Consider the following 15,962-nt stretch of genomic DNA (forward strand, 5'->3'; position numbering starts at 1 on the left):
TCAGGGATGAATTTGAAGATGGAAAGTAAGTCGCCTGGGAAAAGGCGAATAGGTAGAAAATTAAAGGAGTTTGGGTAAGAAATGTGGAGCAAAGCAGAAAGAGGGAAATGGGCAAAAAGAGAAAGGACGACATCTATGTCGCTCTTCCAGGAACCAGGCAAGGCGGGGGAGCAGCTGTTAAAACGCCCTGGAGCAGTACTGAACGCACACAAACCAGGTTACACTCCACAGAAAGAGGACTTTAAGTGTGTGTCACAAGTGAGAAAATGGCAACCGTTTCCCCATATTTCCTAATCTCTAATTGAATGGATAACTTGCGAAGAAAACCAAAATCCACATAAGAAAACCCACCAGGCTACATTTTCATCCTTTACGTTAGCTTACAGACATGAGTATTAAAGAACAATTAACCCTAAGTTACCTGTTTATAGTTTTGGAATCTCAATAAAACCAGGAGGAAATCATGGAAGGCCCATCGCAGCCGGGGAGCGGCACCACGAAGACCCTGAGCTTCCCCCCTACCCTCCCACCCCCACCCCTCCCCGTGCCCACTGCTCAGAGCACAGACTGCCACCTTCACCAAAACAACCAGCATCTTGAAACATGTAAAGAAAGGAGGTGATTTCTCACTGTGTCAGCAACGTCATCAAGGGTTTGTTGTAAATGGTCCGACCGCTGGCATGAGATGCACAGACCTGGGCCCCCCGAGAACTTACAGCCCACTGTCCTCACCTAACAGGCAAGATCTCACAAAAAACCTGTCAGATGACGATTGCTCTTAAACTCAAAGTACTAACAGAGAGGATTCCTCTTGAGTTCCCTTAAAGGTCAGTTCCTACACATACATCACTCACTCTCAGGAAATGATTCCTCGGCTAACCTATCCCCCAGGCTGCTTGCTTTCAACACCCAGTTGCCATTTTTTTTTTAACTTTGCAAGATATTTTACATGCCTTTGAGGATTATAAAAATACCTTGTAACTCCCATTTCCCTGGGGGAAAAGAATCATTTTTCTCACCTGCCTAATTCTCTTCATAGTTTAGTTAAAAAATGGATGAGAAAATACTCTTCGGTTCTAAATTCTAATTCTCGCATCACCTTAAAACATCATAAAAACACCTGATAAAATAATTATTAAATTTATACTATCAACTCAGTGACGTACTAAATTGTTAGGTCCATATACATCAGATGTTCCCCAAAGGCAAATGCGTGCTTCTTGAGTGCGTGCCCTTACTGTGCCCACTGGCAGCCCCAAGCAACTTCTACTCTACCAGGTGTGCGGGACGCAGGCTCTCGTGCAAGTGAGCTGCGTCGGGGGACAGAGTGGTTCCAAGGAGCATGCTCCCTAACAGAGGTGGGAAGAAGGCGGGGGGCAGACCCACGTGCTCCAGACTCTCCCCAGATGCTGCTTCCTCCTGGAGCTGCTTTGCAAGGAGATCCCCGTCCCCTGCTTCAGGTCTCAGGTTAACAGTCACTTCGTACAAGAGGCCCGTGCGCACCTCTACCCCAGCAGCCACCTCTGCCCAAATGCAACACACGCCCTTCACTTCATCTCAGCGTCCTGTTTATTTCCTTCAAAGAATTCTTCACATTCACGGGTGTTTCATTTATCCAGCGATGGCTGTGTTTTAAAATCTCTCTTCCCTCTTTAGAAGGTCCCTGCTATATGGAGCTAACAGTCTTTCTCACCACGGACCCTCCAGTGCCGAGCACGGTGCCTGGCATAGGATGTGTGCTGAATAAATATTTCTAAAATACCACATCAACTGAATCTTCTGAGTGTCAAGACCCATCACTCCTTCCGGAGACTGATTATATTCCTTCCCTCCTGTCCGCTCTCCTCTGTGCTTGAAAACAGGTCCCAGACTGTTCTGTAATTATTGGGTTATTTTCCTGTCACCACAAAACCCATGGACTACTTAGCAGCAGGAACCCTGCCCTGTTCACCTCTGTACCCTCGGCACCTGCTATATACTCGGGCTCAAAGTTCTGACCGGCTTGTAAAAATGTCTCTCATCACTTCTCTGTTTCCTTAACCGACGATTGTTACCCCTGAACATTTCCTTTGGTTTTAAAGGGGTGGCCATTCCACAGCCTCTGGTCCAACCTGCCCCAGGCAGGGGTCAGGGGGTGGCTAATGTGACAGGAAAATGACAGAAGACAAAATCATTACAGAGTGACTATGAAGGAGCACTTTGTGAATGAAAGCAAAAAAGTACTGGGGGAAGCTCAGCACGGGAGGAATAGACTAACGAGAGCTCAGAAGCGTAAACCAGAGGGGAAGGCAGACCGATGAGTCCCACACAGGCAGGAGCCTGGCCGGGAGACGGAGCAGAGTGACGGAGGCAGGGGTGGCGTGCGTGCACAGAGGACGCTTCTAAGTGGAAACGCTCCCAGGGTTGACAAAGAGATGAGCTGCAGTGGTTTTCCTAGCCGTGCACTTTGCTCACAAATACCTGAATGGCGACAGTTAGAGTGACTCAGGCAATTTTCACTTACACCTTTATTGACATTTTAACTACCTGTTTGCCTCCAATATCTAATCGCTTCCCAGGTCCTTGGACGTCTGAGATAACGCGACGTGAATCAGACTCTCCTGCTTCCCTGGGGCGGAGCCTGCGAGGTGGAGTGGGGAGGGCAGGCAGTCGGCTTCCGGGCCTCCATGGAGTGAGGTCCGGGCCTGGATGGAGCCGCCTGCACGTTCTGCACCACGACATCGCTAGATTCAGGTGGAACTACACACACTTTCTCCCCGCACTCTGCCAGGAACATGGAAAAATGTGCCACCTAGCTATTCAAAACAAATACCTCAACCGATGAAAGAGCTTCGGGTAACATAAAATAAGACGTAAAGAACTAACAAGCTCTAGACTTCTTATAATTTTTTTTAAAAGGGTACAAATTAACTTTGCTTTTTAACTAAAACATTGACATGCTTTTTTTTTCCTCTACAAAGAAGGAGAGTAATGGGATTTACTTCTATCACACAGTGAAACTCAAACTGTAGTTAAACATTATCAGAGAATGAATACGAAAAAAGAACAATCACTTTCTGGATTGTTCCATTATCTCTAGGAGACTGCTGAACTCTAACAATGCTGCTACAAAGCAACTACGAGCACCTGCTAGGTAAAGGTCAGTTTGTCACCAGGGTACAAGTGACCTAACAACAGAACCAAACTTACTTCTCCACTCTCAGGCATGTCTGATACACAGGTGTTCTCTCCTCCAAAACAGCAAAACCCACTGAAACCGACAAACCCCACAGACCTAACACCAAAGGAATGTGCAGTGAGAGAGGATGGAAAAGGCTTCTGAGCCATCCATCCATCCCCTTTACTCCGTGATTCTGAAAACAAGTATCTAATGAGCACCTACAAGGCACCAGGTGCTGGAGACACAGCCGTGAATGAGACAGGGTTCTCGTTCTTGTACTGGGGAGGGATGGATAACAGATGAACTTACAGGTCAATATATCATATGCCAGCTGTTGTTCTGCTCATCGGGCTGGGGGAGAGGGAGTGCCAGGATGCAGGTGAGGACTGGCCTCACCCGGGGGTGATGTTTCACAGAGAACTTGAGTCAGGGAGCAAGCCCTGGTGAGGCACGTTCACCAGCCCCCAGGTGGGTGTGACTGGCCTGCTGGAAGGCTGGTAAGGACACTGATGTGACTGGAGGAGGCAAGTAAGGACAGGAACAGATGGTGAAGACAGACAGGGGGCAGGGATCAGATCTAGGAGGCTTCTGCAGGGCGCTGTGAGGACACAGGCTGTGACCCAAGACACACTGGGAACTGTGGAGGGTGACAGGAGAGAACTAACTTGGTTCTAAATGGGTATATTCCAGCTCTGGGTGGAAAGGACTTTGGGGGGCTGGGATGGGGCTAAGAGACAGGCGAGAACGGCAGCCCAGACCAGGGTGACGGCACAGGCCTTGTGAAATGGATTCCAGCCACCTTCTGACGGTAAAGACAGTGAGATTTGATGAAGATTTGACGATGGACCAGATACAGGGTTTGAGACCTGAAGCCACCAAGGTTTTTGACCACAGCAAGAAACAGAAGGATAGGGCTGGCTGAGAAGGAGTGCAGGAGGAACAGGGAAGGGAAATTGGGAATTCTGTGTTAGGCAAGTTCAGTGTGAGATGCTCATTGGACAACCGGGCGGAGACGTGGGGAACAGACAGGTGGAAACCATGAGTCAGAAAACAGCTCACGCCCCGACTCCAGTACTTATCAATTGTGGAGACGGGGGAGCTATTTAACTGCCCCACCCTCAAAATTATTATCCATAAAATGGGGATAATAAAGCCACTGTGTGGATTAGATTAAACGGCAATAGGACAAATACCATGAACAGTATCTGAGGCACAGCAGATGTTTGATAAAACCTTCGTTCAATAAATATCGGAACTGCTACTCAGCAGAGGGCATTGGAGGGCTGCAATACTTAACTGTAAAGTGCTGTCTCCGAAGGAGCTTTCTCACTAAATTAGGAGCTAAACCGGTACATGAAGAGCTGCATAAAAAAGTGTTAAGTGCTAAATGAGATATTTGAAGAAATGTGCAGAGAAATGAAAGATAACTTCAAACTAAGCAAACTGAGGGGGAAACACCTCGAACAGGAGTCACTTCATCTGGGCCTTTAAGAGCAGGGAGGTCTGGATATGCAGGTAGGGTTGGGAAGGGTGCTCCTGGCAGGAAGAATCTGATGGGCAGTAAAGTGTGAGGACATGAAAGTGACTGCAGCATCAGACGAGACAGGCTGAGAGGTGAGGCTGGGCACACACAGTGGGGGCTTTGAAGGCCAGTGATCCACTCTTTAGAGTCTTAAGAGAACACTGCAGATTTCTGATAAATACCGTGATACCACACTGCTTTGTGAACAAACATAAGATCGGGGGAAAGGCTCAGGTAGGGCAGGGAACAGACATACGAAACCATATAACAGACCCGTGCCTGTTTACTCCTGGTACCTTGAACTACATCAGTGGCAGCTGGGCGGAATGCTTCCCCTAACCAAATGTAGGTCAAGGTGTCGGGAGACGTTCCCACAGGATGAAACAGGATAAATGGAACACTGCGGTTTATGGGCTGAATAATTTACATCAACCCTATTTACAACACAGGTACGGGGCACAGCAGAGCGGAGGATGGTGAAGAGCAGCAGGAATCTTCCAGGACTCAGCTCAGTGAGCACAGAGGGACGGAATGGAGCTTTTAGACCAAGTGGTCTCTCCCTTCTTCTGCTTGACACGACTGTCACCTGCAAAAGTACTTAGCACCCAGCGAAACGTATAGAGCATGCTCAATAAATCTTAGCTGAATGAACACACGTGGGCAGCTGGTAATAAGACACTTCCTGAGCATCTGATACTCTCTGGTTAGCTCTAAAATACATTCTTGATTTCAATGGAAAATATGTCACGCATATCTTTTTTTTGGTGGACGCTTAACCAGCCCTTCAGCTCCACAAAATCGACATATTCCAATCAGAACTCATTCTCTTCCTGCCCCCAAGTCTCTTTTTCTGCTTCCATCTACAAGGATGCAAGTATTTACATTTCCTTTTCTGTCTCAATACCATTTACTGAATATCGAGAGGGGCTTTCCTCACTGACCTATAATGCCAGCATTTTCATTTATTTCCCAGATCCACGGGTCTGTTTCTCTATGCTGGCTTCTTGGATTTGGCTATTCCTATGTCAGTCCTACAATATTGAAATGAAAGCTGCTTTACAAGCAGAGTATGTTTTTATATTGAATTTGCTACCCTCAAACACTTCTAGAGAAACTCTTCAATGTGTCTGATTTCCCTCAAAACCTCAAATTGCATAACATTTACAGATTAACTAGAGAAAAAGGACCGTCTTTACAATACTGACTGTTACTCTGAATAAACAAGATGTTTCTCCAGTCAGTCTTCTTTTATATCCTATAGTAAAGTTTCATAGTTTTCTATACAGAGGTCCTGGCATTTCTTTTTACATGTATTCTTAAATATTTCATAGTTTTTACTGCTTTTGAAACTAGGATCCTTTCTCCATTATATTTTCTAACCGGTTATTGCTGATATAAAGGAAAGCTATTTCATTGTTTTATACTTCTCTTGTATCTATTTTCTGAGGCCAACGTGAAAGCTAACAACCTAGCTTTTCAACCTTTCTGCAAAAAGAAGCTTCTATTAAGAGGTGAGTCCCTTTTATCTAATCAAAATTTTAAATGTATATTCAACCTATTTCTCTCTCTCTCATTGCACACACATACACACGTGCGCACACACACACACAAAATCAGTGTTCCACACCTCTGCAAGTAACACTGCCCTGTACAGAACAGTTCCCATGCTATTCCTCAGCAAGAGCTTGGCTTCCCTTTTCCAACTTCAGGGCAAGGGGACAGCTTAGCACAAAGAATGGTTCCCTTTATTCAGTTCTACCTTCTTCAGACAGCCAGCATTTTGGATGGCTACCATATCTATCCTAATTAGGGTCAAGTCAGGATCTTTTCTGCTCATGTGTTGTAACACACTCAAGGCTTCTAAATGCTTCTTTTCTCTTCTGTGCCCATTAAAATAAGAGAGAGTCCTTTAACTTAGTTCAGCCTCGATGGTCTCCTTGAGCTGATGTGTCTCTGTCTAATCTTTATCAGTTCACTGATAATGGTCAGATATCTTCTCCTAATGGATAAAAATCACACATTAAACTGGGAGTTTTATAGCAGGTTGTCCACCTTTAAAACGCTATGTTATTTCTCTTTGACATACTTCAATATTTTAAATTATACTTAAACATTTAAATGAACATTTTAATTTCATTAAAATACTTAAAGCCATGTCACACGCATTTTGTTCTTAACGTAAACTATCCTCTAAATTGTGGGGTCATGGAACTAGCCTTTTCCAACAGAATGGGAGAAAGCATGGCATGTTCTCTCTTTGCTCTACTCACTGCTGGACACGCCCCCTCCATCTAGGTAATCAAGAGGATTCCAGAGACCCTGAAGGAGGCAGGGCCACAAGGAAGCAGGAGCCTGGTTCCCTGAATGACTGTGCAGAGCAGAGGCCCCTCCTCACTGGACTGGACTGTGAATGGGAAATAAACCTTCATTATGCAAAGCCACCGAAATGATGTCGCTGTTCTGACAGTGTTAGCCTCCCCCTAGCTAGAGAGTGACATGAGTTTAGAACAGCAGATAAAGTAAATAAAAAAGGTAATGACTAAGGTTGAAACGAAGGAGGGTTACAAGGATCCAGCAAATACTGGGCCTCACGAATTTGTACTTGTACCAATCCATACTAATAAACTCAAGTCAGCTACGTTAAACTACTTATTAAATCTGGCGGTTTAAAAATATAAGCAGCTAGTTCCTACTTTCGTTATACTAGGATGACCACACGTGACCTGGGTTACCTCTTCAGGTTCACCAAGATTTTCATGGTGGCCCAATACAGTTATTGACTCTGCTCAGTAGCTCTTTTCTTCAAGAATTCCTATTATTTATAAGCTAGATGGCCAGCACCTATTCACTTCTTCTGAATGCCAGGTGTATTTCTCAATTCTATTCAATATGTTGCTAATTTGACTAACTAGTGTTTCAGTGTATTTAATCAATTTTGTTTTGTCTTGGTTGTGTTTGTTCTTTTGGATGCAGTCTCCTTTCATCCAAGCCTGTTTTAAAAATCTGTTTAATAAAAGGAAAATCCACTTTGATCTCATTAAGGAGAAAAAGATATTTCATCTTCTGAAATTCTCTTGTTTTATAACAGTGATTTTTCCCTAAGCTCATACAACTTCGGGCCTTTTCTATTGTTGACAGTGTTTTTCATAGATGTCATGATTTGTTTTATTTTTTCCACTTACTTATCCTTAAGTTGGATTTACTGGTCATTTTTTTTTTTTTTTTTTTTTTTGGCGGTACGCGGGCCTCTCACTGTTGTGGCCTCTCCCGTTGCGGAGCACAGGCTCCGGACGCGCAGGCTCAGCGGCCATGGCTCACGGGCCCAGCCGCTCCGCGGCATGTGGGATCCTCCCGGACCGGGGCACGAACCCGTGTCCCGTGCATCGGCAGGCGGACTCCCAACCACTGCGCCACCAGGGAAGCCCTACTGGTCATTTTTTATCCTGTCCAGATGACTCAGGACTGACTTAAAAGCAGGTCTTCTGTATCTTGTTCAACAGAGAAATCTGTCAGGTTTGACATAAAGACTATAGAGTTTTATCTTCAACTTCCCCATCTGGTACCAAGGTGTTAGCAGGTGTCCCTTTATAAAGATGGTAAGCAAGTTCATTCGTAAGGACTTGGACTGCATTTATCTCATAATAGACACTCCATCAGTTTTGTTACAGGGAAAAGACCTCTCCAGTACCAAGGAGGGACTCAATCTCCTTTGAAGGAATAAAAGCCAGAAGTTATTTCTACCACTCAGTAGAATACTGAATATAAGAATGTAAAACATTCCATAGGAGTGAAATGCATAGAAGTAAAATACATGCTCAAGTGCCCTCCCTTGGAAATTCAGAATGACAAAGCTAGTCCGAGGACCTCTGGTCCAAAGAAAGTCCCACAGCGTGCTAAGAAGCAAGAACAAGCAATCAGATGTGAAACGACTGTATAAAAGGGACTCCAGAGAAAGGAAGAAGGAAGGAAAGGACGGAGGGAAGGGGGGGCGTGAAGGAGGGAAGGTAGCAAGGATGCAGGCTCAAAGGGGTTGATTTTCATTAGTTATAAGTGATTGCAGAAATTTCTGACAGAATTAGAAAATGCTTTCAATATCAGAATGCTGTACAACAAATTTAATTGCCGTATATTTAGCAATTTTGTATAAGTCAATTTTAAAAACCAGGTTATTTTTGTGACTCATGTAGCACTATAAAAGACCACTTTACAAGAAAAAAATGCTAAGTTCATAAAAGAATTTTCAACTAACAGAGTTTTTCATTTGAACTACTAAATGCAACTATATTTTGTCCTTTAACCAACATGTTAGAATAGATAAACAGGCTTACCCTGAAAAATCCGCAGAATATTGTCCATAATCAAAGATATAGACTCTAGTAATTTGGCATACTGTGAGGTAACCCAAAGCAAACACAAAACAATATCTGGAAAACAAAAATAAGCTAGATTAGTGAAATAAAAAGATTCATTTTGTTAAAGAAAACATTTTTAACTAATTTATTAACTATATGATACAGTTCAAAAAATTAAACATTACTAGATCTACTCCACAAATAGCTTTCTTCAACAGGTTTTTAAAATCTTTACTAGTGTCTGCTTCAGTTTACTTGAACTTTGTACCATCTTCAATGGTAAGTGCATTTAGTTCCTACCTTTATACATTTTTTCCTTCTGAAAAAACTCCGTACACCAAATTATGTATCTGAAAGTCATGCTCACAGCATGAAACTGAATATGTTGAGTATTGATATCTGTTCTATTTATGCCTCCTTCTTCTAGAAAACAAAATCTAGTATGAAAATATTTGGCTGAAATATACATTAAACAAATTCTTAATAGGATTTTTAAAACTTGTCCTTAAGTGTCTAAAATCATAAACAGTGTGGGTCAGGTGGTATTTACTCACATTTTAAAACATGAACGTTTAGTAATTTTCAGTCTTAAGATGTATGGGAGAGAGTTACAATAATTAAACACACAGTATGGGGAAAAGAATTTACATATCAATAGAACAGAAATCCACAGGCTCTAGGATACATAACATTGCATAAAATGAAGGCTGCAATGCAAATTAGCAGGAATGGATTGATTATCACCTAATTAGTTAACCATGTGGCTGGGGGAAGGGAGTTGTATCTTCATCTAAACAATTCTAGATGGATTAAAGAATTACGAATACAACATAAAACCAAATCACAAAGGGGCTGTGGATAAATATTCAAACATTCTCAAATTGGCGAAGGACTTTCTAAACATATATGATGAAGAAATCAACGGAAAAAGACCAACGTATTTGGCTAAGTTGAAACCTTAAACTTCTCAGGTTGGCAATTCAGGAGCTTTTATGAAAAGGTCCTTTCAAACTTTATACCAGGAGGTAATTCCGATCTACTTGGATTATTCCTGAGCAAAGAAAAAGGGGGGAAATCTTCCTAATTCAAATGATTTACAGAGTTACTATACTCCTGATAGCTATATCTGATAAAATGGCACATGTGCATACCCACACACAAAACGCTGAGAAATCAAACCTAACATAACTTCTGAATATCATGTGGCAGGTCGCATTTTCCAAAGAGGGCCCCATTTCACGTGCTCTTCTACAACCTGCCCCTCTGTCCCCTCATCAGGAGGCGGAGTCTCTTTCTCTACCCGCTTTGAATCTCCATTGGCCCTCTAACTGCACTGACCAGTAGACTATGGTAGAAGGAACACTTTGCTAGCTCAGGCGTAGCCCATAATTAGCCTGGCAGTTTCTCCTTCCTGCTTTTTGGAAGCTGTTTGTCAGGAGAAAAGCATGACTGTCCCAAGACCAACACATGTACAGGCTCTGGAGGAGGGAGTGTCAGAGAGTGAGGTGCCAGAGAGCACTTAGTCTTTAGACATGTTACGTGAAGAAGCTGACGCCAGGTGAAAACAAGGGCTCGATTCGGCCGAACCTTTCCCGAATTCCTGACCCACAGAACAGTAAGCACTTTATTTTAAGCCACTGCATTTTGATGTAGTGACGTGATCAGAACAGAAATTGGTAAGTGAAAACAGGGTGCTACCATAGGAAAAACCTAACACACACTGGCTGTAGGACAGGGAGCAGGTGGCAGCAGGAAAGGTCTCGAGGAGATTGCTACCGAAGACCTAAAGAGCAGGAGGGAAATTCTAACTGGAAGCAGAGAAAAGGCACCCCAGGCACCCCAGGTTATACAGTGACTGGGGAACACTGCTGCCTGCTGTAACGTGGAAGATAAGAAAAATACCCAATAAAAGTGCTGAAAGGTTTCTCTTAGATGCATACAACAAGGTACGGGTAGAGAGAGATGAACTAAAAAAGAAAATGTGCAGGGTTTGAGCAGAATTTAGGAAAAATAGAAAGCGCTCAGGATAGTCTTTCTTGTCAGCAAAATATTCTTAAAGTAATCAGAGTAAAGATGAAGTCAAGGGTCTCTTGATGACACCTCAGAAAGATTTAAGGACAACTTTATAGAACCTCTTAGATTTAAAAAAAGAGTTTCTAAGAATCTTAAGGGTATATACCTCTTAGACTCTCTACGAGGCAAGAACATTTTTAGGGACCTTAAGGATGTTGTCCCACAGCACTTTCAGACCAAATTAAAAAGGAGACTATCAAAAAGAGATCTGCGGGTGCAGCTTTTGTCTAATGCAGGGGGTTATAATTAGATACACAGGAAGCCCATATCATTTTTAAGGGAGTTACATGAGATTGGACTGAAAGGGAGAGACAGCTCAAAATGAAAACAGATCTTTGGGTACCCAACTATCTACTGTTGGGTAGTAGGCTAAGGAAACTATTCAACTGCAAAATCCGGCTACTTCTTATGAAAAAGGAAGGAGAGCTCAGGGTGTGGAGTCAAGAGTCTAGAGGGTGAATCCAAGAGCCACAGAGAACCACTTGCAGGGACTAGGTCTGGGCCCTAATCAAGGAAGTGATAACAGGTGTCTGTCTGGAGTTCACAATTGTTACGGACCGGGGATTGCTAAGTGACCTGCCTTCCCCTCCTATTTGAACAAAAAGGTCTACTACAGCTATCCTATCACTGCTCACCACCGTATACTGGGTCCCCCAGGGGCCCCTTTAGTTTACTGGTCCTCACATGGAGAAGAACCACAGCCAAGAAGCCTCATCCGTACTAGACCTGACTGAGATGACGAGACAGAGATCTCGAGCTCGATGCCATAACGAGAGGAGACTCTGGGGGACCCTGGGAGCCAAGTAAGTGCATTTTTCATGTGGGATGACTGTGAACTTTGGGAGCCAGAAGACAGAAGGGCTCCTAAGGTTGCTGCCCCCAGTAACAACCCTCCCTGTTGCACATGTAGTTCTGCACCTCAAGAGCTGGAATATAATTCTCCTCACCTCGAATCTGGTCGAAATAACTTGGTTTACCAACAGAATACAATGGCAATGACTTCCTGCAACGTCAAGGCTAGGTCATAGGAAGTCTTGCTGCTTCCTCCTAGGTTTCTTGGAATGCTTGCCCTTGGCACACTGTCTCTGAGCCCAGCCATTACCTGTGAGCAGCTCAAGCCCACATGGAGAGGTAACATGCAGGTGCTCCAGTCAATCATCCCAGCTGATCTCCCAGCCAGCGGCCAACATCAACTGCCAGCCTTAGCAGGAAACCTTCTTGAGGTCAAGCAGTCATGCTTTCAAATAACTGCAGCTCCAGCCAATATTTAATAACAACCACATGAGACCCTAGGCAAAAATTGTTCAGCTGGGTCTACTCAAAACAGAAAACCATGAAAAATAATGATAGATCACTGCTAAGACACTAAACTTGGGGTGATTTGTCCTGCTGCACTAGATAACTGAAATAATTCCTTAAAAAGAGTTTAGCTCAGGCTTCCCTGGTAGCGCAGCGGTTGAGAGTCTGCCTGCCGATGCAGGGGACGCGGGTTCGTGCCCCGGTCCGGGAAGATCCCACATGCCGTGGAGCGGCTGGGCCCGTGAGCCATGGCCACTGAGCCTGCACGTCCGGAGCCTGTGCTCCACAACGGGAGAGGCCACAACAGTGAGAGGCCCGCGTACCACCAAAAAAAAAAAAGAGTTTAGCACACTAAAACTAATTTTAATTTAAAATAAGATACCTCAACCAGGCAGGGCTTACTGGATAAATGCAAGAATGATTCAGTAAAGGAAGACTAGTAATATGTATCATCATAGTGGTGAGTCAAAGGGGAAAAATAGTTATAACAGATACATAGAAAGGCATTTAATAAAATTCTATTATGTTTCCACAAAACAAATAGAACTCAGTAAACTAAGGGAAGAGGATGTTTTCTTAACATTAAAAAGATCTCTCAAAATATTCAGTACTTTGTTGGCCCTGAAACACTAGTAATTCATGGGGGAAAGCACATGAAAGTTTGTGAAGTGGGAAAGAAGAGGTATATGTGTTAATGTAAAATAACTTACTTTTAGACTTATTTTGAAAATCCAAATAACATGAGTCCACTCCCCTCAAATCTCTAAATTTAGCATCATAATCCCAAGCAAAATCCCAACAATACTTTTTTTTTTTTTTTTTTGGCGGTACGCAGGCCTCTCACTGTTGTGGCCTCTCCCGTTGCGGAGCACAGGCTCCGGACACGCTGGCTAAGCGGCCATGGCTCACGGGCCCAGCCGCTCCGCGGCATGTGGGATCTTCCTGGACTGGGGCACGAAGCCGTGTCCCCTGCATCGGCAGGTGGACTCTCAACCGCTGCGCCACCAGGGAAGCCCCCAACAATACTTTTAGTGGAACCTGATTAGTTGACTTGCAAGGTCTTCTGGAAAACTAAACAAACATATGACGAGGAGGACTTGCCCTCTCCTACCAGATAAAAGAATACATCACGGTGATTCATAATGCAGTATTGATGCAGAAACAGGCCAAAAGATTAACCTTACAGAGAAGAAGGTTCAAAAAAAAGACTCACTGTACAACTGAAAGTTTTGGTAATTATAAAGCTGGCATATGAAATTAGTGGGAAAAAGATGAATGAGGCAAATGAAGTGTAAAATGTTAGCTCTCCTTTCAGAAATAAAAATAGTTTTCGAGTTCACACTACACACACATACAAAAATCCAGTCAGACTGTGAAAAAAAATAAGACAGTAAAAAGTCTAGAATAAAACACAAAAGAATATCCTCAAATTTCTGGAACTGGGGAAACCTTCATAAGCATGACAAAAATCATAAATGCCACAAAGACAAAATGTGACAATATTTATTATATAGAGATTATTGGAAATTTCTGTATGAGAGATGACAGAAAATTAAATAAGTAACAGAAATTATCTACTACATGTAGGTTAATATCCCTAATGATGAAATTCTACAAGTCAACAAAGAAAGAAATTAAGAATTCAAGTGAAAAAATGGATGAGAATGTGAATGATCAAATTATAGAATAAAAAAATTATAACGGCCAGTCCATTTAGAAAAATAAATTAGATTCATGATAAAGAATGACCAGAAAATAATAATAATAATCCAGAAATGCATATTAGAATTATAATACTTATCCAATATAAAAAGTTTAAAAGTAGATAATACTTTAAGACTGGCAAAAGTTTAAAAGTAGGGACTTCCCTGGCAGTCCAGTGGTTAAACCTCCACGCTTCCACTGCAGGGAGCATGGGTTTGATCCCTGGCTGGGTAACTAAGATCCCACATGCCATGCACAGAGCAGCCAAAAAAAAAAAGACTAGTAAGACTGGCAAAAGTTTAAAAGTAGATAATATCCAGTTTGGGAGGGAAAAACAGGCATTCGCAAACATAGCTGGTAGGGATGAAATTTTAAACATCTTTTTTCGGTAGGTGATTTTGCAGCATACCTCAGAATTTGTACATACTCTTTGAACCGTCAATTTCACTGCAAGAAGTCTATCCTAAAAAATAAAAATACTTATATGTATGCACAAGGATACATACAAAGATATTCACTAAAGCACTGTATTTAATGATAAAAATGGGAAACCAGCTAAATGTCTCCAATGATATTAGCTATAATAAATGTAAATAACAAAATAAATAGAAAGCCACACTACAGCATTCAGTAACAGTGAATAAAGAGATATCTATATGTACACACAATGGAAGGCAGAGTCAAGTGGAAAAAGTAAGCTAAAGAACAGTGTGCTTAAAATGCAATCCCATTTTAGATTCTCTAGATATGTACACATATGTATGTATATATATAAACATATACGGATATATCATGGAAAAAGTTCTAGAGCAGAACTGTAGCAGACACTCTAGGCTGACTCACTCCATGTGCATTTCCATCTCTGTTCACCCTTGCTTTCCTTGCCTATAGAGGCCAAAGGCTAAATATTCCATTTCCCAGCCTCTCTTGCCATTAGAGGTGGCAAGAGACACAGCTCTGCCTATGGGGTGTACGCAGGTGTCTGCTGAGGCTCCTGGGAAGGTACGCGTCTGTGTGGCCCATGGTGGTGGCCGTCTGCAGGAGTGTTCCAGATCCGGCTCATACCAGCTTATGAAAGCTGTTAATTTTTCAAGAGTTTTTGTAAAGTGGTTGTTAAACTCAGCCATTACTAAAAACTAAATGATATAAACATAAGATGAAAGAAATTATCTTTCAAAGGTATTAAATGTTCAAACTCATCACTTCTCCATCACTTCTTGACTTTTGCTATTTTCTCTGCTTTTGAGGTGACTTACATCTCCTGTATCTGTGCGGTAGAAATAGTATGTAATTGTGAGCTACTGAGCATTTCTTCCCAATCCCACATTCAGGGGCATCAAGTGAGTAGCTTTAAATCCACCGTGGTGGAAGTATTTACACCTTGAAAACTGGCAAACACTATAGAATGTTTAAAGCAGGGATCATCAAACTGAAGCCTGTAGGACAAATCTCGCCCCCTCCTTGCTGTTACATAAATGAAATTTATCTGACCACACCTATGCCCGTTTACATACATACTGTCTATGCCTGCTTTTGCCTTAGAAGAGCTAAGCTGAATAGTTGCACCAGCAACTGCAAGGCCCTCAAAGCCTAAAATATTTACTATCTGGCCCTTTATGGAAGAAGTTGGCTGAGCCGAATTAGAAGTAATGAAGAGAATGCCAATAATGCACGTTAAACTTGTAAAAGTGTGTCATGACCTGTAGCCACTACATTGCGAATAGCCAAAAAAAAGGAGGAAATCTTATTCTTCCAGTATTTAAAAACTGTTATTCAATTCAGCAAAGAAGTTGCTCTTACTCACATGACGGACAAGGAGAGTGAAGTGCTCACATATATCTTTATTGCTTCA

The 15,962-nt window shown here is 42.6% G+C and overlaps 1 protein-coding gene across 2 annotated transcripts in view; it reads right to left on the bottom strand.

Moving 5' to 3' along the window:
• Positions 1 to 15,962, bottom strand: part of MBOAT2 (membrane bound glycerophospholipid O-acyltransferase 2) — a 117,814-nt gene that overhangs the window by 27,787 nt on the left and 74,065 nt on the right. For both annotated transcript variants that reach the window (XM_082851929.1, XM_082851928.1), the window contains exon 4: positions 9,011 to 9,106. In XM_082851929.1, coding sequence (XP_082708055.1) covers positions 9,011 to 9,106 — 96 coding nt within the window. The remainder of the gene's footprint in view (positions 1 to 9,010; positions 9,107 to 15,962) is intronic.

This window comes from Leucopleurus acutus, assembly GCF_964270905.1.
Source record: "Leucopleurus acutus genome assembly, chromosome: 12".
NCBI lineage: Eukaryota > Metazoa > Chordata > Mammalia > Artiodactyla > Delphinidae > Leucopleurus > Leucopleurus acutus.